Consider the following 25627-nt stretch of genomic DNA (forward strand, 5'->3'; position numbering starts at 1 on the left):
TTGAAGCAGAAAAAGGATCAATTTGCTTTTCATGGGCCCAAAAAGAAAATCTCTTCCATTTACTTAAATATAGTTTTTTAGTGGAACGTTTATGAGCCAACAAAAGGATGTGGCGTACTAGAGAGGAAATATTAGGATGCCTGGCAATTAATGGAATTGGAGGAACCATGCAGTCAGCTTGAGGTTCAAAATGTTTGCGTGAACAAGACCATCTGGATGGGAGAGAGGATCTGGCACTGGGTCCAGAACCCAAAGTTGTCGAATCAAGTAAAACCAAAGAAAGGGGAACCAAATCTGTCGAGGCCAAAAGAGAACAACTAGAATTACTGTCCTCTTCAACCTGAGTGCTTTCTCTAAAAACTTGGGAATTAAGAGATATCGGGGAGAAAGGCATACAGGAGACCAGGGAGCCAATCGTGGAGGAGAGCATCTCTGGGTGACTTTCCCGAAGGGGGAATCAGGGTGAAGTAATTGCTGCACTTGTTGTTTAGGGGAGGCACAAACAGATCACAGCAAGGTTGACCCCAATGATGGAATATCATTTTTGCCACTTCTAGTTTCACAGACCACTCATGAGGCTGAAGGACGCATCTGCTCAGCTTGTCTGCAATCACACTGGAACTCCCTGGAATGTGCATTGTTATTAGAAAGCGGTTGGATGAGGTTATCCACTGCCACACTTTGAGGGCTTCTCGACAAAAGGTGTAAGACTTGGTTCCTCCCTGTTTGTTGATGTACCAAACTACTGACATATTGTTCATATGAACTGCAACAGTCTGCTGAGGAAGAGCTCTCTGAAAGGCTTGCAACGCAAGAAACACACCACTCTTACATCCAGGACATTGATGTGTAAGTTGGCCTGTAATGGAGGCCAAGTTCCTTGGACCGTCTTGCCCAGATAATGCCCCCCCAACCCATCTGGGAGGCATCCATGGTCACTATGGCCCTAGAGTCTGGAAATACAAATGGACAACGGTGAATAATCTGTTAGGAATATATCCGCCAACAAAGATCCATTTTGCAATGACTGATGATCAGTACTTGGTCTGACAGGGGGTAGTGAAAGATCAACCACTAGGAGGCTAGCAGGCATTGCAAAATTCTCATATGTAACCTGGCTAAGGGCACTAGAGTTATAGAAGCTGCCATCGATCCTAGAGCTTGCAAGATTAATCATGCCTGAACCTTCTTTTTGTGAATTAACTTTTGAACCTGAACCACAAACCTCTTATGTAATTCTGGAGGAAGAGATGCTATCTTTGTTTCCGTATTCAGTACTGTCCCTATGAATTCTAAATTTGTGTGTTGAGGTTAAATGTGACTTTTCTTGATTTACTGTAATCCCCAGATGGGCACAGATGCTGAGGGTGTAGCTCAGCCTGACATTTAGATGCAAGGATAAGCATCCTCCAACTGTCTCCAGAGGAAGGCAATCGAACTTCCCTTTAGGAATGCTGAAAGGGCTTGCCTGGGAAGAAATCTCTGAAGCCCTGGTTTTGTGGCTCATCTTTGCCATGAGGGTGGCCGTCTTCCATTTTGGTTCCCTCTCTGCCCCTGGGAGAAATCCCTCCACGTGTATCTTGGAAAGGCCCTTGGGATTTCTTGAACCACATTTTTCCACCACTCCTCTTATTCCTAGAAAATTACCTTTGGGGGTGGAAAAACATATGCCCACAGCAGAAAGGGTCTTATCATCCTTATCACATGTGGATAAAGTCTCTTTCACTTTCGGACAAAACAAGGATGTTCCGTCAAAGGGAGCATTGACAAGAGAAGACGAACGGTTTCACAAAAACACATTGGTACATCCAGGATCCAGGCATGTCTCCTTATGGATAATCTCGGGAGGTATCAGAAGATGACAGTATCTGTGCCTGTGACATCTGAGGCTTCAGCACCTGCTGTCCCAGTGGAGAGACAGGAGGAATAACTGAACTAGACGGGGGGGCACCTGTTCCAAGGGGGAAGGCGTTGACTGAGTCTCTGCAAGAGAAAGAGCCCTCTGTATAGCCTTGAAAGTCAGGCCCCAGAAGAGGGAAGGGAGCCCAGAACAGAGAAAGACCGTCTTGGAACTGGGGTCACTCCCTGCTCTGAAGAAATGACCTTTGAGACTGAAGCCGGAGCCAAACTAACTTGAGCCAAAGCTCCGAGGAGCAGGGATGTCTCTGAAAAAAACCAGAGTGAAGACCTGTCCCCTGAACTGGCAGGGTAGCCACAGCTCCGGGAGGTCTCTAGTTTAGAAATAACCAAAAAACTCAGGGTAACTACCTGCTCTGAAGAAGCGAAGAACTCCAGAGCCAGTACAGTTGGCACCAGGAGATCTGGAACAGAGGACTCTAAGACCTCAGAGGAAGTTACAGGAGTAGTAGTTAATAGTGTAAAGGAAGTTTCGTTGCCAAGACCAGAAGGGGTTGGTACCAAAGGGGGGGGGGCAGAAAGCCCTCTACCCATAAAATTTTATTCACTAGCCTCTCCAAGTTCAGTTCTGAAAGACTTTTGGTGGAGTGGATGGACAATGCAGAAGGGGACTTAGGCCTCTGCAGAAAGACTTCTGGGAACTCTCCAGCAAAGAGATCAACTGACGGAGAGTAGGTAGTTCTAGGCAAAGTGGTATTAGCAAGTGAGGCAGTAGTCAATTCCTTTATCGAGGCCATCAACATTGAAGGGTTTGAAATCAGAGGCCTGAAGTTAACTGAGAATGTTCGGAACCAAGGTCTTCCATTTCTTAGCTTTCAGAAAGTACAGTTGTGTACACTTACCATAAATGTAGATGTTCCAGTGTATTCACTGTTGCAGTCATTACATTTGGGTAGAATCCCAAAGTTATGGTTGGGAGGATGAAATTATACAGCATTAGGAGCAGTTATAAGGCCCTGCAGGACAGCAGTGGCAAAGCCTGCTCTGGATTTAGAGAAGAGAGGTAAATGGTAATGTTTGATGAACGTATGAACTGAGCTCCAGGTAGCAGCTTCTAGGATGTCTCTGGTAGGAACCCCTCTGAGAAAGGCTGCAGAAGTAGATGCAGCCCTGGTGGAATGGGATCTGATCCCCTTGGGGACAGCTTTACCACGGTGAATGTAGCAGAAACAAATACAATGGCTTATCCATTTTGAAATAGTCTGCTTTGAAATAGCCTTCCCCTCTGCCCCTGCAGCAAATGCCACCAGTAACTGCTCAGATTTTCTTAGAGATTTTGTCCTGTTTAAGTAGAATCTTAGTTGTCTGTGAACATCCAATGAATGCAGAATCTGCTCACCCTTGTTCTGTGGATTTGGGAAGAAGGTTGGCAGATGAATGGTCTGATGAAGAGCCACACTAGATACCACTTTAGGCATAAAGGATGGATTGGTCCGGAGAGCCACTCTGTCCGGGTAAAAGATAATAAAAGGCTCCACTGCCATGAGAGCCTGTAGTTCTGGAATCCTTCTAGCTGAAGTGACTGCTAAAAGAAAAGCTGTCTTCCAAGAGAGAAAATTTAGGTCTGCAGTAGCAGCTGGCTCAAAAGGAGGTAGAGTGAGTTTTTCCAACACAAAATTGAGGTCCCATGCAGGAGTTGGTGCTCTCCTGGGAGGTCTTAAAATTTTGGCCCCTCTGAGGTACTGCTTTAGCAGGGAATGAGAAAAGAGGGGAGGCTCTGTGTTGTAATGAGCTGAAATGGCAGAGGCATGGATTTTTATGGAAGCAAAAGATAGGCCCTTGTGAAGCATCTCAGTTAAATATTGCAGAATCTGAGGAATATTGGGCATTGCTGTGCTTATTCCTTGTGTTTGGTTCCAGGCACAGAATCTTTTCCATTTGTCAGCATAAGATTTTCTAGTACTAGGCCTTCTAGCCTCCAAAATGACATCCATCACAGGTTTGCTGAGAGATGTAACTGGTGAAATTAGTTGATTAGCCATGCTGCAAGATTCAGAGTTTGGAGCGGAGTGTGCAGAATTTGATAGTTCTGCTGAGACAGTAGATAAGGTGTCTGAGGCAGGTACCACGGAGGAAGGTGTGACATACTGCGTAGGAGCGGGTACCAGTGTTGGCGAGGCCAGCCTGGAGCAATCAGAATCATTTTTGTTTTTTCCTGTCTGACTTTTAGTAAGACCTTGGAGAGCAGAGGCAGAGGGGGAAAGGCATAGACTGATAGGCTTTTTCCAGCTGAAAGATAGAGCATCCACTTTCCAAGCTTTTTTGTGATGAATTCTTGTGCAGAATTTGTCCAACTGATAGTTTTGGGGTGAGGCAAAAAGATCTATGTCTGGGCTCACCCATTTGCATGTTCAACATGCTGAAGATTTGTAGGTCCATGAGATTTCTGTTTAGTTCATTTGCCAGAGTATTTTGCTTTCCTGGCAGGAATTGATCTTGTAGACGTATTTGATAAGTCAAGGCCGTGTTCCACAAAGCCATGGCTAGTCTGCAAAGGGGGTAGGAATGGGTACCCCCACCTGCTTGTTTATGTACCACATGACTGTGGTGTTGTCTGTCTTCATCAGTAGTTGTCCTGGATGAAGATAGTCCTTGAAGGCTGTCAGAGCGTTCTGTACAGCTAGCATCTCTTTCTGGTTGATATGTAGGTGCATTTGATTTGGGCTCCATTGTCCCTGAATGCATCTCCCTGCCAGATGTGCCCCCCAAGCATAATCTGATTCGCCTGCAGTCAGGTTTTGGGTGGCAGGGGGTGGAATGAATGACAGTCTCTTGTTTTGGTGGCAGGCCTCTGTCCACCATAGGAACTCTTGCTGCAGGCAAGGAATGATAGGAATCATTGTTTCCAGGCTGTGACAATGTTGACTCCATAAGCTTTTTATGTACCACTGAAGTTTCCTCATCTGCAGTTTTGCATATGGAATTATTAGAATGGAGGAAGCCATGAACCCAAAGGCCTACAGAATTTGTCTTGCAGATAGCTGGGTTTTTGTGGCCACTTGTCTGAAGTAAGTCATCAATTGAATTTGTTTTTCTGGCGTAAGGTAAGTCATCTGGGCAGTTGTATTCAAGCTTGCACCCAGGAATGTAATTATTTGAGAGGGTACCATTTGTCATTTATTTTCGTTTATGGTGTACCCTAGACAAGTTAGAAGTCTTTTTACAAACACCACATGTTTTAGAAGAGTGTCCTCGTTTTCTGTCTGAATTAGACAATCGTCCAGGTAAGGATAAATTTGAATGTTTCTTTGTCTGCAAAATGCAATTACTGGTGCCAGGCACTTTGTGAAGACCCTGGGCATAGTAGATAAGCCAAAGGGCAGTGCAGAGAACTAGTAATGCAAATAGTCTGCTTTGAAGCGGAGGTATCTTCTGCAAGATTCCCTGATTGGGATATGCAGGTAAGCCTCTTTTATGTCTAGACCAGGCATCCTTGGCCAGCATAGGCAGTAACTGTTGTAGAGTCAGCATTTTGAATTTTGGAATGTCCAGGAATGTATTTAGAATGGATAAGTCTAGAATTGGAGAGCATGATTTGTCTTTTCTGGGTACCAGGAAAAGTCTTGAATAAAAACCTTGTCCCTTTTCCATTTCTAGTACTGATTGAATAGCCCCCATATTCATGAGGGACATAACTTGTTTCTGGGCCTCTACCCACTGATTTGGAGGCAGAGCTGGCCATCAGTCTGGGATTGGCAACGTGTGGAAATGAAATCTGTATCCCTGGGATACTATATTTAAAACCCACTTGTCCGGGGTAATTAGTTGCCAGTTTCGTGCATGAAGTGCCAGTTTTCCCCCCAAAGGGGCGGCCAAAAGATAAGTGCTTGGTGATTGCAGAGGAAAGTCATTGAGACTGTTTACCGTAGGAAGGTGCCTTGTTACTTCCAGATTTGGAGGTGGAGGCACCCCATTGTTTTGTTCTATAAGTTCCTTGTGACTGAAACCTGGAGCGTTTGGAGTGTCTGGGTTTGACCTGAGCGGCTCTGGTGGGTACTGGAAAGGACCAATTCTTAGTAGGCCAGTGCCTACTGAACCTGGGTGGCTGCACTTGTAGGAAATCTTTTACAGTTTGCATAGATTTAGTTTTATACAACTTTTTCAAAACTTCTTCTGCCATATTACCAAATAGACTGTCCTGTTGTAAAGGAGCATCCAACAATTTTGCTTTAACATGATCAGGCAGATTTTGCACCATGAGCCAAGCATGCCTTCTTATCACAGATCCAGTTACAGCGGCCCTGCAAGAGGCCTCCAAGGAATCAAAACCACATTGCAAAGTATGCTTGCCAGCTTGTTCAGCTGAATGCAATAAATCCTGCAACTCTATTTTCCACACAGTCAGAAATCAACATCATTTTTTGTTTAAGTAATCCCATGACGTGCTGCTGATATTTAAGCATATGAAATTGACAGTTTAAAGCCTTGATTGCCAAGGTTGCAGACGTGTAAACCTTCTTACCCAATCTATCCAGCGCCCTGGTGTCTCTATCAGAAGGGGTTGGATTTTTAGCAGTAGAAGCCTTAATGTCCTTGGGACCCTGAGAAATGGTTTCAGGGTCAGCAGTAGGATTTTTAAAGAGGAATTTGTGGGAGTCAGAAGCCCTGTAATACCTGTCTGGCTTACTAGGAGCCGGAGGCAGGGAATCAGGAGCCATGCTGGATTCTGAGAAAACATCATCAACAATGTCTAGAACAGGAGGTATAGCCAAAGGCCTATGCTGAGGAAGACAAAGGAAATCCCTAAGCTTCTTTTCAGATTCTGAGAAATCCTGACTCTCCCAGGGAAAGTGTTCCCTTAAGGTATCAAAGTTTCTCCAAAAGAAAATCCTCAGGAGGAGAGGCAGAAGGGATGGAATCTTCTGCATCAGAGTCCTCATAAGGTGGAATAGATAATTCCTGATCAGAAGAAATAGAAACCTGATCTGATGATTCATAGTCAGTGCCTTGCCTAGGCCTCTTAGCAGGAGGGGGATGGGAACCCCTGATCAAGGTAATTAAATCCTCAGCCATTTTGATAATGTGTTTTTAGGCATAGGGGACTGTGCACATGGCCCAAGTGTCGGTTTTTTAGACATAGAAGTTGATTTTGGCGTAGGTTTTGAAGATGGCGTCGGTTTAATATACAAATCTTTAGGCCTGAAAACACCCTCAGAAGCCGGTGCCTGCTCAGCGGCTCCGGACCCATCTAAGGTAGAGACATCCGTGGGTTCAATACTTAAAGTGTCTCGCGGCATACCGTACTCTGAATGGGTCTCAGTAGAGGCCTGCGAATCAAAAGTAGCGGGTATCAGGGGATGCAAAAGCACATCACTGAGTACCGGCGACTGGCTTAGAAGCTTTGTCGTCGGTTTTGGACCTCGACGGTCTGTCTCTGTCTTCTTCTTTGTGTTTTTTATGTATTCCAGTAGTCGGATTGCTAACTGACGACATTTCTGGATAGTTAAATCTTGAGCCAAAATATTTTGATGCAAAAATAGACTGACGTTTAATAGTGTGTTGATTAAATTTAACACAAAACCGACAGCAAGGCACATTGTGGTCAAGGCCTAGGCAAGGAATATATTACAAATGAAAATCCTTATGAGGTATTTGCTTCCCACAAGTCATACAGCTACTAACTTTTACTGACATCGGTAAGGAGCAAGAAAAAGTTTCCCCAACGGGGTACTTAGCATTAGATTGAAGACTTAGGTTTTGAAATTCGAAAACGAAAATTTCAGGAGTCGGCCGACGGGCACTTGCAAACTGCTTCTGCTTCGGGCACCGCGCGGCAAGAAAGACTAGGGAAAATAGCATTGGCTGCATGTTTTATACACCTGACGACCTGACGTCATGGAAGAAGGGATATTAACCAACGCAGAACAAGACTTTATTAATCAGGCTGACTGAGGGCAACCTGTCAGCAGATTACCCAAATGTAATGACTGCAACAGTGAAACATGAAGAACATCTGACAGGGAGGTCAGAACAGAGAGACTTCTTTTCTTAGTTTTCTCCACAGAAGACAAGGATGAAGGTGATGAAACATCTGTCTTAGCTTTATCTACAGCGGTTAAGGCTTCAACAAAGGCTGAAGGAAGAAGTCCTTTTAAAATAAGCTTATTACCCCTTTCCACAACAGCCCAGTGGCTAAAGATGTGACAGATGCTACAGTCTTCCTGTAAGTGGTGGGGGCCAAGATAATACACACATAAGGAGTGAAAATCTGATGAGGGGATTTTATGGTCACATTTCTGGCATTTTTTTTAAACCAGAGCGGCCCTTACCCTTCTCAGCCATGTCAAGTGAGGAGAATAGCTAGAAAAAGCAGCTAAGAAAAATATCACTCCACAACGAAAGGGAAAATGACAGCAGAAAGGATATTATTTTTACTATGTTTTTATTTTTTATAAAGGAACAAAAAAGGTAAAGGGACTATTAGCAATGACTGTCATAGAAATACACAAGCATATACAGGGATGGGAAAAAGACTAAGGGGGGGACTATCAACAATGATAGTGGGAAATACTTTTGCCCTTTACACTTTTGTGTATCAACAATGACACTTGGTGGAATACACTAAGTGCAAAGGGAAAGACAAAAAGAGAAAACGGGCAGAAACTGTAGAAAAAGACAAACAATTTACCTAAAACCACTAGCGCTCGAGAGTAGTAGCTAGACATGAGCAATGGAAAGTCGCAAATGACAACTGAAGAAATTGAGAGAGAGGGATTCTGAGTAGACGAGAAGCTTCAGAGTTTTTGGCTGGCGCAAGTTGTAGTAACGGCCAAGTCGGTTACGATGTCGGACCCAAACTCATCTGTCAAGGATAAAATGAAGACTGACAACATCAATTCACGTGTTTAACTTCCTGTAAAGCATTGTCCTTATCATGAAGGGACTTAAACATAGCAGCAACTTCATCAAAGTGTTTATTACCAAGAGGGGCATCCATCAGCTTAGTCTTAATATCATCAGCCAAAGTTAAAGCTGAAGCCAAGAATACATCTTCATCACCGACCCAAAAGCAGCAGCCCTAGAAGAAACATCTGCTGCATCACAACTACTCTTTATGGAATGAACAACCACCTGGGAAGAAGTATTTGACAGAGAAAGGGCCACCGAGGGGTCAGCAGAAGGACACATGTACAAAAATTTACCTTACAGAGTCTATCAGGTTTCTTGGAAGCAGGGGGATGAGAGTCTGAAGCCTTAGAAGCATAGGAAAATGCATCCAACAAGGTAGCCAAAACAGGAGGAACAGCAGAAGGTTTAAGAGAATCCATCTGCAGCAACTCATGATATTTTTTATGTACCTCAAAAATCTGAGCACAATCTCATTAAAAGAACTCCATCATCCTGGAGATCATGTCCCTAAAGAAAATATCTTCAAAGGCAGTATCAGGACTGGTAGATTCCTATTCCTCTGATCCATAGTCCAAAGGAGAGGGAATCTGAGAAGAGTAAGCAAGGGATTCCTCATCCGAATCTAATTCCTCCTCAGAGGAATCCTGTTCTCTGGATCTATTTAGGGGAGTAGAGGACCAAGGGTGGCTGAAACAGAAACTCCCTGAGGAGATTTCAATGCCATCAAAGCACTAAACAAGCCTTGTGTGAAGGCTTGCCATTCCCTTGGTGTATACTCAGCAGCAAGAGTAATATATTTAATATTTTGCTTTTTTCTTCAATGGGATGTCTGCCTTATAAAATGTGGAATGCTCTGACCCAGGAGGGCATTCAATAATCATAGTAGGAACTTCTTCTCTGACTAATGCTAGAAGTCTAAACCTCAAAATGTACTCTCTCGAGGCACTACTAAAAATGGAGAACATTGATATCTGTGCAGTAACTGAGACCTGGTTCAAGGCTCCAGAGAGTACCCCCTGCAATACCAGGCTACAACTCTTACCACACTTTTCAGCCACCAAACCAAGACCGAAACACTAAAGGTGGAGGAGTGTCCATATTCACCAAGGATATTCACACCTCCAGGCTAGTTGCCCAACACGATGCATATGAAATTCTCCAGGTGCAACTAACACTAGGCAAGACTGCAATCCAAATTATAACTTGCTACAGACCCCCCACCATGCCCCAAGATTCTCACTACACCTTTCTAAACATACTGGAAAATATTAAGATACAACCAAACACCCTAATACTTGGTGATTTCAACTAACCTGCCATTAACTGGGAAAACTACTCGGGTACCAAAACCTTTTCCCAAAGGTTCTTGGAATTCATAAATTCCAATGCCCTGGATCAACTAATCCATTGTCCCACCAGGGGCTCCAATATCCTAGACCTGGTCATTACCAACATGCTCCACACCAGTGGTCACTCCCTCATTGGTCAGGTCTGACCATAAGCTAATCACCCTTGACATCCAAATCCCACCCCCACCCGCCAGTAAGAAAATCTCCATAAAAAAGTTCTCCAAAGCCAACTTCATGCTACTCGTCAGAAGTTCGATTGCTGAATACTACACTAAGGCACTGTACGAGCACTCCACTCGTGCATGAATCGTGCCATCCCAAATAGAACAAGACGCTCTCCTAAAAAAAAAAAAAGGAAGCCAATCTGGTGGTCCCCTGCCATAATCAAACTATACAACATAAGGAAGAAACTGTTGCAGAAAAAGGAAAATCCCAGGATGCAAAAAACTCCCTTACCAGCCTCAGTAAGAAGCTGAGATCCCTCATAAAATCCTCCAAAGCTAGTTACGAAAATAAAATTGCCAAAGATTCCAAAGACAACCACAATGCATTCTATAGTTATGTCAAGAATCTAAATGGCAATGCTCAGATCTGCTCTGAGCTACAACAGAATGGCATTAAATATACTGATTCCAAGGATATTGCCAATATCCTGGCAGATCAATTTGGTGCCAACTTCACCCGCCTCTCACCCCCTAAAGGGCCCATCTCAATACCAAAAGATTGCCAAATTCCAGTAATCACGGCCACACAGGTAGAAACCGCACTCTCCAAAGCTAAGAATACAGCATCCATGGGACCAGATGACATCCCGGGCTATGTACTACATGAACTACAAAATGAACTGGCACCTCACCTAAGTGTCATGTTTAATCATAGCCTCACTTCAGGCTTCGTGCCCACTGAGTGGCGCACAGCTACAGCTATCCCACTCCACAAGGGGGGATCCACCTTGGATCCCGGGAACTACCGTCTCATCAGTCTGACGAGCCTGATCTGCAAGGACGTGGAACACATTATCATGGAAATTATAAACAAAGTCATTGGCACCCTTCAAACACTGTACCACACCCAGTTTGAGGTCGTGAAGGGCCGATCTTGTCTCCTGAACCTGACTGACTTCTTCGAATCAGTCTCCAGAGTTGTGGACGAGGGTAAGGTGGTCCACACAGCCTATCTGGACCTCACCAAGGCCTTCGACACCATCCCCCACTCTGGAATCATAGATACACTTACTAAGCTGGGCATAAATCCCTACGTCACTCGATGGATTGCCAACTGGCTTACTGACAGAACCCAGACTGTAAAAGTAGCCAACTCCAAATCCAGCTCCAGACAAGTGGAGTACCTCAGGGTTCAGTCCTGGGACCGCTCTTGTTTGGCATCTACTTCTCTGAAGTACAGGCCAACACTAAGGGACTCTGGGTAACAAAGTTCGCAGATGACTGCAAATTGGGAGCCATTACTGAATCCCCAAATGATGTGGATATTCTACAAAAAGGCCTTACAGAAACTAATGCTTGGTGTCAGAGCCATGGGCTCAAGCTTAATGCCAAGAAATGTATAGTTACCCCCTTTGGGAAAAAAACATGTACCCATGAATTACCACATAGGTGGCAGTACACTAAACACCGAAAGTGTGATGAGAGACTTACGGACACAGGTGGACAGTGGTCTCACCTTCGATAACCACATCACCACAACAGTCAGGAAATCCTTCTATGTGGCACACCTCATCACTAAGGGCTTTTCTTCCAGAAAAAAGGAGGCCATTGTCCCACTGTACTAATCCCTAATTATATCCATTATAGAGTACAACGCCCCATTTGGTATGTAACTCACAAGACATCTGCAACAGCTGGAAAGGCCACAGAAATACCTCACTAAAGGAATCACAGGCCTAAAGCAGATGCCCTATGCTGACCGTCTAAAAAAAACTCCAGCTATACTCTGTGGCATACAGTCTACTCAGAGGCGATCTCTGCTTAACATACAAGGCCATGTCAAACCCTGAGCTGTTGGACATGCTCCACTTGAAATCCCAATCCCTCAGAGCCACACGCTCCAGGTATCTAATCCTTGTCATCACAATGAACAAAACATGCTGGAGTGATAGGTTTCTGACCCAGAGACTCCACATTCTCTGGAATAGACTCCCCATACGTGTCAAGGAACCTTGGCGATTGGATGGGAGATAGGAAGTTCACCACAGGGATCATGTCAGTTGCCCTGCTAGACAGGGGTCCAGAGAAGTAAATATTGTGGGAAGAAATATCCAGGGAATTGTTATGGCTAGGCTTGTATAGGCCCTAGGGCCGATAGCCTAGTACCAACCTATGAACCTATAACATTTGAGGAACACCCATAGACCCCTCAGAAATAATCAGCCGTGGCTCCCCCTGAAGGTTTGAAATGGATGTCTGCAATGCCTCATCGGACGTGCTTAAAGGCGGATCCTTGCTGGCCTCCAACCCAGTCACAGCAGAGGAATCCACCGATAAGGCTGGGAGAATTTGCAGGCATTCACTCACCTTGGGAGAGATGTTTGGTGGAGGCTGAACAGCAGAAAATTTTGGGCTAGGCTTCTTAGCCGCCTTCTTCACTGACGGCTGTCCGTCAAAGTGGGAAGTTCCCCCCAATCATGTCTTTTGCAAGACGCTTAAGATGCTGGTTTTCAAGATAAAGAGCCAAAGAAGCGAGTCTACTATGAAGAGTTTTAGGTACAAAGGCCTGACAGATGGAACAGGACATATGATCGTGCAAGGAGCCAAGGCAAAACTGACAGTGTTCGTGAAGGCCTTTATGGGGAATCTGTCTCCCACACTGGCATTTACCCTTCTTGGATGACATGAAACCCAACAAGCAACAATAAAAGAAAAATAAGCAAAAAAGAACCCTAACAGGGCACTTATCTGCAATAGCTTGATGAACCAGCAATAGAACGGATGTTCAGACTGGCAGTAAAGAAGTTCTGAGGATGGTATGGTTGGACGTCACCTTTATGCCATATGCTACGCAAGGAGCACAGGTTTGACATGCAGCATACCTTAAAGCAATCTAAAGGCTTGGTTATACTGGCCAGACATCAGGCTGCTCTAGGCAGGGGGGTCCCTAGTTTAATGAATAATGCAGCAGTGAAATGGAAGGACATCTGATTTTACTCTTAGTAATAGAGTGAGAAGTATAATGACCCAGGAGGACATTTGAGTACAGCCACTGCTCTCCTGTGTTAAAAGAAGGCTAAGCTAGATCAGGCACCCTGTAAGGGATCTCTCTGGACCCCTCTCATGACAGGTGAACTATACACACAACCCAGTAGGGGAGGTCTTAGGGCACAATCAGGACACACTGGAAGGATTACATCTCTCAAGGTGTCTACCAGTGCTTATGAATGCTACCAGATGACCTGAAGACTTCTGCCAGGTTTAAAGAAGCCTGGTCTACCATGCTCAGGTTAGTGTTACCACAGCCCTTACTAAGACAAACCTTTAGGAAAGAGTGTTGATGAATCTGCTGGTTCAAGATAAAGTAAAGTTACCTCTTCAGTATAAAACTCATTCTCAAGGAGAGGGGTGTCTTCTTGCTGGTCTTTAATAATTTCCTTGAATGCTTTTTAACAGGGGAATGAGTTGCTATATGGGGAAGAATGAGAATACAGACAGGGATAACTGAACCATGGTCCTTAACTGAAGTGTAAGTCAAATGTGAATCAAAAATCAAAATAGTTTAAGCAATTTGGAAACCTTGATAGGAGAAAGCATAAATGATCCAGTCCTAGAGTCACAGTTTAGGAAACAAAATGTCTTCTACTTTTGCATATAAGATTTTTTGAATTTGGTAGTTTAGCCTTATTTACAACAATTAGTGTTGTACAGTTGCGGACAGTGCAGTGGTGCAACAGTTGCGTTGTTGCCTCCCAGTAAGAGGTTTGTCGGTTTGATTCTTGGCTGGGGTGCCTTCTGAGGGAGTCTGCAAATCCTCCCTGCACCCATGTGGGTTTCCTCCAGGTACTCTGGTTTCCTCCTATGTTACAAAGACATGTGTCTGGAGCATTTCCCCCCAGGTCATTGCTTAAAATTGGCTTTGTTCCAAGTCGCACTTTCTCAGTAAATAAATGTCAAATAAATAAAATCAATTTAGAGCTTGCAAAAAACTGCTATTAGGAATAAAAATTCTACCCTCCAAGCTGATAAAGGGCCTATATTACGTTATCAAACTTTAAGAAGTTGAACATCATATGGTCAACACTATATGATCGAACTTTTAAAAGTTTGAACATTTCAACAGAGATCTCCATACAGTGCGGAATGGGAAAATTTCCCTTTCCTGCACTGTAGTGTGATATCTGAGTTGGTATATTTAAAGAGCAGGGGTTGGGGTGGGAGCAGCCTCCCACATGAGGGGTGCAGGGGAGCTTGCCCCCCTGCTTAAAATGTTCTGGTAGGTTTTTTCTGTGGTTTATTTTTTTTTTTTTATTAGATTTTTGAACTTTTAAAAGTTCGATCATATGATGTCACTCAAACTTTTAAAAGTTCAATAACGTAATACAGACCCGCTGATAAATGCAGAGTTCTGAGAATGGAATGTACAATTCTGTATTCAATTTAGATTAGCAATAGCCTGTCTAGTGGAAGTGACAGCAAGGGATAAAATCAGGATCATAAACAGTAAAATCCAAGGTTGTCTGAGCCAAATCTCTGTCATTTTTTTGTTTTAAAAACTCTATGAACTTAAGGGAAAAGAAGAGAAAACTGTCTCTGCAATGAAATGGAACACTTCTGCTCTAGTTTCCATTTGTGTGCCATGCTCAGACTCAATGCATCTGGAACCTGAATTTGGAAGCCTAAATCATGAGCTGCTAGTGGCTGGACATTTCTGTTGCAAAGGCCAATGCTAAAGCCAAACTGTCTCTTTTCAATGATGAAAATATTTGGTTCCTCCAGGTCTGTTTGCATGCTATATCAATGTGGGATTTTCTGGAATGATTTGCTGATTATCTGCAAGAAACATATCCTGGAAGACTGGAAAGGCCCTATAAATAAGAAGTTATGTACCTACCATAACGTTCCATGTTAGTTGTCTTCTCTCGCCTTCTTTCTTGCTTGATGGGTTCGGAGCCGATCCCTCGGCTCCGACTCGGCACTTGCTAAGCTCGAGAGTCACTTTTACCAGCTCGAGGCAGCCCCATATCCCATGATGCAAGGCGGTAAGTACCCAGATCTCGTTTGATGACAAAGGGCAATAGCACCAAGCATAAAATACTTCCCAAAGGAAGAAAGAAAACTACAGATAGAAGAAGGACCAGGTCTGAATGGTCTTCAGCATAACAGTTTCTTATAACAAGGTCTGTCCAGGCCAGGGGGAAGGAGGGAGGGTCGCAAGAAAGAAGGCGAGAGAAGACAACTAACATGGAACGTTATGGTAGGTACATAACTTCTTAATGTTAAGTTGTCAATCTCGCCTTCATTCTTGCTTGATGGGACCGCGTCCCTAGCACCTCTATCCTGGGTGGCTCAATGGAACAAACTCTTGAGGACTGTAGAGCCAAAACTGGCTCTGTCCCTGGAGGCCAAGTCCAATTTGAAATGGGAAACAAAAGTGTGAGGAGTGGCCCAAGTGGCCGCTGCACAAATAGTGTCTAAAGGAAGTCTAGCTTGAAAAGCTGTAGAAGTAGCTAAGCTCCTAGTTGAATGTGCTTTAGGTTTTGAGCATAGCTGTTTTCCCCTGAGCAGATAAATTTCAGAGATGACCGAAGAAAGCCATCTAGACAAAGTCACTTTAGAGACAGGAAGGCCTTTTTTATTATCCGCATAGGAAACAAAAAGTTGATCAGATTTTCTAAATTTTTTTGTTCTGTCCAAATAATATCTAAGTTGACGGTGGACATCAAGATAATGTAGCTTTTGTTCAGCTCTATCTGAATAGTTAGGGGAAAAATACAGGGAGATCAATGGATTGATTCAAATTGTTCTTTGAAGCGACCTTAGGCAAAAAGGTTAGGTTAGTTCTCAAAGATACTCTGTCTTTGTGAAAAAACAAATAGGGGGGTCGAACCGAAAGAGCATGAAGTTCAGACACCCTCCTGGCCGATGTAATAGCCACTAGGAATAAAGTTTTCCAAGAAAGATATTTCAGGGAACAAGAAGCAGCTGGCTCGAAGGGGGGAAGAATCAAAGATGTCAGCACTAAATTTAGATCCCACTGAGGAGGAGGATTCCTGATTGGAGGCTTTAGCAGGAAAATTCCTTTCAAGAAGGCCCTGCAGAGCCTATGGGACATAATATTATGATCTGCTATCCCGACATGAAAATTGGAAATAGCAGCCAATTGAACTCTGACTGTGGAAGAAGAGGAGCCTGCATGAAAAATCTCTGCTAAGAAATCCAGGACTGCCTGAACAGGGGCAGTAAAGGGATCAATATTCTTGGCCTTAGCCCAATAAGAGAAACGTTTCCATTTGCTTGTATAAATCCTCCTGGTAGAGGATTTTAGCGATGCTACTATGATGTCTCTAACTGGGTTAGAGATCAAAGGAAGCCTGGCTAAGGAAGGAAGTGGAGCAACCATGCTGTGAGGTTGAGAGAAGGGATTGACCGGTGCAGCTGACCCGATTGGTGAATCAGAAGATCTGGCACTGGGTCCAGATGCCACGGCTGCACCAAAAGGTGATGATGAAGGAACGGGAACCAAACTTGTCAAGGCCAGTAAGGGGCAATGAGAATCAATTTGGCTCTCAAAACGGTAGCTTTCTGGATAACCTGAGGGATCAGAGGAAATGGAGGGAAGGCATAAAGAAGTCCCTGGGGCCAATCCTGGGTCAGAGCATCTCTGGGGGGATGGCCTGATAGAGGGAAGAGGCAGAAGAAGTCTGGACATTTGCTGTTTTGGGGAGTAGCAAAAAGATCGCAACATGGACGACCCCATTCCAGAAAAATCTCTTCCGCTATAGATTGCTTGAGAGACCACTCGTGAGGCATGAGAATAGCTCTGCTCAATCTGTCCGCTACAATGTTGGTTTTCCCAGGGATATGCGTTGCTACCAGAAACCGATGAGAGGAGATCGCCCATTGCCATAGTCTGAGCACTTCTCGACACAAGGGGTAGGACTTGGTTCCGCCCTGTTTGTTGATATACCAAACTACAGACATGTTGTCTGTGTGGACTGCAATTGTCCCTACGGGAAGAAAGTCGTTGAGGGCTTGCAACGTTAAAAGCACTGCTCTCATCTCCAGGACATTTATGTGCAGATGGTACTCGAACGGCTGCCACGTCCCATGAACCATCCTGCCCTGATAATGACCCCCCCACCCGATCAGGGAGGCATCCGTGGTGACAGTGGCTATCAGGGATGGGGGTACAAAGTACCTGCCTTGGTGAACCTGAGGAGATGTGATCCACCAAGCAAGATGCTCTTTGCATGTCTGTGTCACCAGAATCTGGTGACGCATTGGAAGTTGTTGGTATGACCATTGTGTGAACAGCATCCACTGAAGAAGGCGCATGTAGAATCGAGCCAGGGGAAGAAGAGTAATGGCCGCAGCCATGAGACCTAATACCTTTAGAACCATTCTGGCCTGTACTTTCTTGTTGGCCAGAATGATCCTGACATGACTCTGAATGTCTGAAACTCTTTGATCTGTAAGGGTAGCTGACATCCGAACAGTGTTTAAGTTTGCCTATGAAGGTAATAGACTGGCAGGGCGATAAGGATGACTTTTGAAGTTGATCGAGATGCCCAAATGAGAACAAAGGTTTATTGTGTAATCCCTGGCTTGTATAAGCTGATGCCTGGTGGTGGCTGACAGGAGCCAGTCGTCGAGATCGGAAACACCTGGAATCCTTGACGTCTCAGGTGAGCCGTGACCACTGCCATGCATTTGGTGAACACTCTGGGGGCTGTAGTGAGACCAAAGGGCAGGGCTCTGAACTGGAAATGACTGGACCCCAGCCGAAGCGGAGAAATCTCCTGGAGCGTCTGTGAATTTTGATGTGATAGTACGCATCCTGAAGATCTATTGAGCACATCCAGTTGTCCTTCTGTAAGAAGGGCAGAATTGACTGAAGAGTGACCATTCGAATCTTGTCTTCCTGACAGACTTGTTGAGTCTGCTGAGATCCAATATTGGTCTCCAGTCTCCCGTCTTTTGGGGACCAAAAGAACCTTGAAGTAGATTCGGGTCTGAATGGTCTATTGTAATTGGCTGAATGGCTCTTTTGCAGTAGTTTTGAGACTTCTAACTCTGCAATTTCCCTTAGACCGGGTGGTACATCTGGAAGGGAATTTGAGGGAAGGACTTTCCTCGAAAGGAATTATGTAACCCTTGGATATGATCGACTGTACCCATCTGTCTTGAGTGAGGGAATGCCAGGCTTCTGGGTACAGTGATAATCTTCCCCCGACTGCCTCCAAGGAGGGACAGCCGGGCAATATCTCAGGGATGCTGAAAGGGCTTGTCAGAGAGGCTCTCTGTTTCCCTGGTTTTGGACCCCTCTGCCTCTAGAGCGGCGTCTGTTGTTGTTTCCTCCTCTTCCTCTAGGGGTAAACTGACCACGTGAATCCGGCATGACTCCTTGGGATTTATGGAACCACATTTTGCCACCTTTCTGTCCTTTGGGATAAGGTCTAGAAGGGGTGGAAAAACGGACTCCTACAGCAGAAAGAGTCTTGCCGTCCTGTTCGCACCTGGTCAAAGTTTCCTTCACCTGAGGGCCAAACAAAGCTGACCCATCAAAGGGAGAGTTTGTGAAGGACGCCTTAAAGGGATCAGCAAAATCACATAGCCGCATCCAGGCTTGGCGTCTAAGAGCCACACCTGTACCTGCGGCTCTACTCGCTCCATCAGCAGCATAAGATATTAGCCGCATGGAGGAGTTTGCAATGGAATTAAGGGTTCCTAGCTGCGAAGCAATCTTTTCTTGAGCTCCTGCAGCTGTAGGATCCTGTACTACTTCACCCAGTTCCTTAAGGATATCCCTCTGGAGTCTGGTGAAGTGACATAGGTAATTCAGCGAACGCATAGCAAAGGTCGCTGAGGAAAACATCCGCTTACCGTACCTATCCATGGTCCTAGAGTCCTTATTAGGAGGATGGGCGGTGCGGAAGGATCTGCAAGTTCCTTCTTGGTGGCCGCAGCCACCACCATGGCATCAGCGGGGACACCCTTAGTGAGGAATTGCTTGTCACTCGGGGCAGTGATAAATTTTGAAGGCCTCCTAGGGACTGGCTCTACAGAGTCAGGAGCTGCCCACGCCTTCGGGCAATAACCTGCATAAGGGGGTCGAAAGGCGGAGACACCCAGGAGGTGGAGGGCCGAGATCCAAACGCCTCTAGGTATACTGACTCATCCTCAGAGGGATTGTTGGTGGGCCAGTTTCCCCTCTGTTTAAGGAGTTCTAGGATGTCTGAGAAGGAGACATCCTCAGAGGGGGATCTAGGGGATCCCTCTGACTCATCAAAGTCAGTATCCGAAGTGACAGACTCGGGGGAGTCTACATGTTTCCTCTTACAAGTCCTCTTCCTAGGAGGATCTCCCGAAACATCAGGAGAATCCTCGGAAGAGGGGAAATTCCCAATGGGGAAACCTGAGGCGGAGGATCTCTGGGTCCTATAGCAAGAGAAGTGGCAGAGATGTCAACAGGCACTATAGAGGGAGGAGCTACAGGAACAGACTGCTGACTGATACCAGTGGCCAGCACACTCTTCATCACCTCGAATGCTCCCCTCCCAGGCAGGTCCGAGAGAACCCGTTCCGAAGAACTAGGAACTCCAGGGACCACCGAAAGGGAAGTCTCCGAGGCAGATGTCGGAGCCGAGCTCACCAAGGCCGAGGCTCCAAGGGGAAGAGCGGGTTCGGACAAGGGTCCGATGCCACTCACCCCTCGGAGGAGACCATGGAAGCCCGACCACGAATCCCTCTAAGGAAGGTCTCAAGAGGAGATAAGAGTAGAGGCTGAAGGAACAGAAGGGGTATCTGTCCTCCAGCCGTAGCAGTAACCATTCGAAGACTCCAACTCCAAGCTCTGGGGTAGAGTTGAAGGAGGAACTGTAACGGGGTGTGGACCAACAGTCGTCTGTTGAGACGGACTATGTAACATTTGGGCCAGTACCTGTGACTTAAGTAATCTGCTGACCACTCTCTCTAGGTCATGGTCTGAAAGTCTGGATGACCTTGAAGATCGGCTCCGATGGCTCCGTTGCGAAAGGAGAGGTGAAGCCGGAGGCGAAAGTATCGGCTCCAAGGAAGGAGACCTCGACCTCTTCCTGGAATGAGCCATCGGAACCGATACTATAGATCCTGTCGGAGCCGAAGACTTATCGGAGCCGACAGGAAGCCTCGATGCATCGGCTCCAGCCGGAGCTGATACAGCCACAAAAGTAACGGTGTCGGAGCCGATCGGAGCCGACACCGATGCCTGTGCCACATGGTGGTCGGAACCGATCGGAGCCGACACGAAGTGGTCGATGCAGAATCGGCACCGATAGCCATCGGTGCCGAAGGCTGTTAAGCCAGAATCGGCTCCAGCGGGCGATCTCGACTTCGAACGAGTCGGGCCGAGGCCGCAGGCTTAGACACAGAAGCCTGGGCCTTGGAAGATTTGGCTGATTTTGATGGAGCCGACTTAGCCGGAGAGCCCTCCGGCTTAAGAAGGCCCCTAAGTATCAGCTTGTTACGTCTTTCCTGCAGGACTCTCTGGCTGAAGGAATGACAAATAGCACAGGAGTCCTGCAGGTGAAGAGGCCCCAGGCAATACAGGCAAGAAGTGTGACCGTCTGTCAGAGACATCTTCTGACAGCACGAGTCACACTTCTTAAAACCTGAGACCCTCTCCTTTGACATGGTGCTTCACAAAACACACACACACACCAGTCAAAAAATTAAATTAAATAAAATACCAAAAGGTATTACTATAAAAACAAACACACACACCCTAACAGGGAGGGGATGGGATGGGTAAAGTCTGACTAAAAAAAATTAGAAGAGACAGGGAATTTCTGTCAGAAAAACTATATAATTAACTTATAACTAAAAATTAAAGGTTTTTTTACAAAAAGGGGCTTAAATATCAACAAAGTGAATCACTTACCAGGAGCTGGTAAAAGGAGGACCTCATAAGCGAAGCGGCAAACGAGATCTGGGTACTTACCGCCTTGCATCATGGGATATGGGGCTGCCTCGAGCTGGTAAAAGTGACTCTCGAGCTTAGCAAGTGCCGAGTCGGAGCCGAGGGATCGGCTCCGAACCCATCAAGCAAGAATGAAGGCGAGATTGACAACTTAACATCTGCATTGTTTTGCTCACGTTAATAAGAAGCGATTTCGCCTGATGACATAATCTGCCTTGGACTGATATTTATTTATTTATTTCTCCTTGTTAACCGTGAAAGTCTGACTGGGCAGAGCCCATTTAGGTTCATAAGTTTTTACTAGGCTAACGACCACAAGGGCCTTTTTAAGCCTAGCAATGCATCCCAAATCTCTGACAAGTTATGATACCCTTCATAAGTATAAGCATGGGCCTGGGTGATGAACCATTTACAGGTTACCTGTTTGCATCGGAGACATAGGTACCAAACCACGGATGAATTTCCGGTTTCCCATCCAACTGTCCAAGTTGCATTTTAATTGGATTAGGGAGGAACTCTGCTTCACATGGATTATGGAGCCTGCTCCACAGATGGGGTAGTCTATGGGATACATACCTATCTCTCCAGCAGGTCCTATTTATATCACAGGCAAGGTTTAAGTCTTTAGAATGGGTAATTCTGCTACGGTTTATTTTGTGGATATGCAGAAGGTCCATCAGAGTGTAGTCTGACAATGCCCTGTATGCCAAGCATAGATCTCCCCTCAAAAGGCTGTAGGAGACAGAATACAGGGATAAGCCCTCGAGGCGGTCTGCATAGGGCATATTACTTATGCCCTGTATTCTTTTAGTGAGGAACCTCTGTGGATGTTCCAGTTTTGGATATGCCTTTAAAATGTAGTACGTTTTCTAACCATAATCCAAAGTATTTGTGGTCAGGTTCTTAATTTTGGTTGGTTAAAGAAGTGGTGCATGATTGCCCCACATCAAATCCAACTGATCTGTAGTCTGGTTCTAAATGTTTTTGAGATCCAACTGTAGCCTTGTTTCCAAAACTATGACAATGTAAGATGTCACAGACTGTCTAAATGACTGTTATGCAGTTACAGAATATTGCTGAGGAAACAGCAGCAGGACTAGAAGGGGAAGAACTTCACTTCTACTCTATATGACTACCCCTAGAAAAGGCATCAATTTTGAGGGCATCAGAGAAGATTGCTAGCAATTTACTAAATTTACTGGTACGCCCAGAGTGGAACAATGCCAGTGGTCTGACTGATTTGCTAAACAAACAGTTCCTTTGCTTTTTGTCACTATTAACATTTATTCAACAGAGAAAGATGAGTATATTTTTCCTCAGAGGAATAATACTAGATAATCAATCACAGAGACAATAAGATGCCTAGCCACATATACCTTCAAACAAAGAAACCCAAATATTCTTGCCTACCCTGTCAAAAATTCAATATTGTTTACTTTTCAAACTGAGCAGGGCCTTACATGATAAGCTTGGTGTAAACTTATGTCTGTCCACCCAGTCATCCATACTAGCCCCTTATAGATAGCCAAAGTACTACTTTGTTTGACCTGTAGTGGCAACATATTCCATAAGTTGGGAATACACTGTGTAAGGAACCTATCCCTCCAATTTGTCTTGTTTATGTTTTGGTGTAGGTTTAGATCTCTAATGCAGGTATTTGCAAAGGGGTTTATTATCATTATGTTGACTCACAGGAAGTCAATTTGGAATATGGTCAACAAACCTCCGAGAAACTCGGACTAATGAATTCTGGTATGCCTGACACAAATACCAAACATTGAAACTCCCTACCGCTCTGAACCTTGGAACAAGTGCTACCATGGGTCCAGAAGGGGCAAGGTAGGACTGTTGGGAATTTTGGCATTCTACATTCCTTAGCTCATTATGCAGGACATCGCACAAGTGAACTCAACCACCTGCAAGTTGACATAATGATAGTAAACCTTATAAAGGTACTGTTTTTTCAAAGAAATAGGATGTCAAATACAGCTGGGTCTTTCACAGTTCAGAAAGCTAGAGACAAATCACCTTGGAGAACCTGGTAGGCTACTGAGTATTAGAAGAATCATGCTAATCTTATGGGACAGTTCCATGACTTAAGACCTTTAATTTTCTTGTTTGCAAGTTTTTGAGGCTTTTCCAGTTGAGTGATATGATTGGATTTGTACATAGCAAAGGGGAACCTGTACTCAGTGATGGGTCAAATAAGGGAAGAACACAGGGGTAAAATGACTTCTTTGGATCTTGAAGATATTCCTTTATTAATTAACTGGGCCACATAGAAAGATTTCCTGACTGTGGCGGAAACATGATCATTGAATAAGAGAGAGAGAGCATGTCCACATATGTACCCAGGTCTGTTATGACCTTCTCTCTCTGAAGAGGAGTACCATTTATTACATATCAGGTGTGAGCAGCTTTTTTCTGCTGAACACTGCAATGCTGCACTTCTCTGCATTTAACTTTAATCCATTTTCAGTCCAGCAGGTGCGTGCACATTCCAATCTGTTCTGGAGCTGTCTTGTATCAGTGGGTGAGAGGATAACAGTACCCAGCTTGCAGCCATCAGCAAACTTGATCAACCACACTTACAGGATATTGGCTTGGCTGTCTGCAAGTAACATGCCAAACAGGAAAGGGCCTAACATGGATCTCTGAGGCACACTACTCATTACAGTTGTACATTCAGAGGGTATACCAACACATGGATCCCTGAGGCAACCCACTCATTACATTTGTACATTCAGAGAGTATACCAGCACAAGGATCCCTGAGGCAACCCACTCATTAGAACTGTACACTCAGAGCCTTAGCCGGCTCATCTAGCACCTGGTGTGACTCCACGATCTGTCACCCCTCAACTCAACATTGAGGAGCAAAAAACAATGAAGCCCTGAAGTACGTGCCCATGTCCTGGCCATAAAAGCAGTGCAATGGTATCAGAATTCACTTCCATACAGGCATTCAGAAATACTGTTACAGAAGTGAATGCCTGTATGCAGGAGCAACCGATCAAAATCTGCCAGTCATGCTACCTTAACACAACGTGTCCAAGACTGCTGCATCTTTTGCCCCATCCTATCTATGTTTCTGTGTCTGATCACCATGGCTTTTGCTCTCAACCAATTACATAACAGTGAGTTTTACTACTCCCATTTCCATGAAAGGAACTTAATCTATAAAGATGAAGAACAACGTACACAATTTAAAAAAAAAAGCCAACGGAAAAACAGCTACGGAAAGCTAGGGATAATGTATATGATTAGAGTTAATGGAGCATAAAGCAAGAAGAAGCCTGTGTAGCCTTTGGATATCATGTATCAAAGTGTATAAACAACAATCCAATTATATAAATAAAATGAAATAAAGAAAACAGAAAGCTAGCATTCTTGAAAAGAGGAAGAACAGAACAATGAGGTTCAGAAAGCAACATCTGTAAACTTATAATACAAAATGACATACCAACAGTTGCAGTTGCTGTTGAAAGCAATGACTTCCCCCAGGACCCCCATGTCCCCCAACTACCACCTTTGGCTGAGGAGGAAGTATCCTGAAGAAATAAAAAAAAATGAACAGTTACTACTGTTACTAAGAATATTTAACACAACTTTTTCAGTAAATACAACAACCCATAGCTCACCTTGCTCCAATAGCAATGTATTGGAATACAAAACTGTCCTTAAATATAATAATGCAGGCAAATCATCACCTAACCATCTTTTATCAAAATCTAATGCTAAGATGCATCATATCATTAGTATTTGACATTTTCATCTATAACAAACAACTGTTTAACATGGAACTGGGGTAACTGGAAAGGTTCACAGCTGAATGGGAAGAGGATGGGACGAAAATCAACACCTCTAGAGAAACAGTCAGTCTCCATTGTGTCCCTTGAAGTCTCACAAACCCAGTACATCAATATCCTGGGTCCAAAAACAAATGAGGAAACTTCGCTGTGTGGAAGACCTAAGACTCCCAAGAGTCCAGGCAACTAATAAAAAAACATACTGTGAATATCCCACCTAATAAAAGGTGGTAGAAATACTTTCTTTAAAAACTTTCCAAAGTATAAATCCACTAATGAAAGTAGGGAAGCACAAGCTAGTTCAAGTTGAATCTTCTTTATTAAAAACACTCAAACAAGTGATCTAAAGAATAGCTGAAAAAACGGAATTCTTCTTCTTTCAGCTTTGAAAAAACAGAATAAAGTGTAGAAATTCACCATTCCATTTATACACCTGTTTAAAAGCATGTTTAAAAGCATGGTAGTGGTTTACTACGGTAAACCACTCCCATGCTTTTAAACATGGGAGTGGTTTACTAGGGTAGCTGTGTTGTAAAAGACAATCAGCACGTCTACTTGCTAAATACCCCATACCCCATCC

At 44.6% G+C, this 25627-nt stretch overlaps 1 protein-coding gene across 1 annotated transcript in view; it reads right to left on the bottom strand.

Annotated features, from left to right (window-relative positions):
- Positions 1–25627, bottom strand: part of FAM114A1 (family with sequence similarity 114 member A1) — a 1202629-nt gene that overhangs the window by 933014 nt on the left and 243988 nt on the right. Inside the window, exon 3 of the mRNA XM_044062942.1 lies at positions 24702–24789. Within this exon, the coding sequence (XP_043918877.1) occupies positions 24702–24789 (88 nt within the window). The remainder of the gene's footprint in view (positions 1–24701; positions 24790–25627) is intronic.

Source organism: Protopterus annectens, chromosome 2.part1 (genome assembly GCF_019279795.1).
Source record: "Protopterus annectens isolate FY-2018-M chromosome 2.part1, PAN1.0, whole genome shotgun sequence".
Classification (NCBI taxonomy): domain Eukaryota; kingdom Metazoa; phylum Chordata; order Ceratodontiformes; family Protopteridae; genus Protopterus; species Protopterus annectens.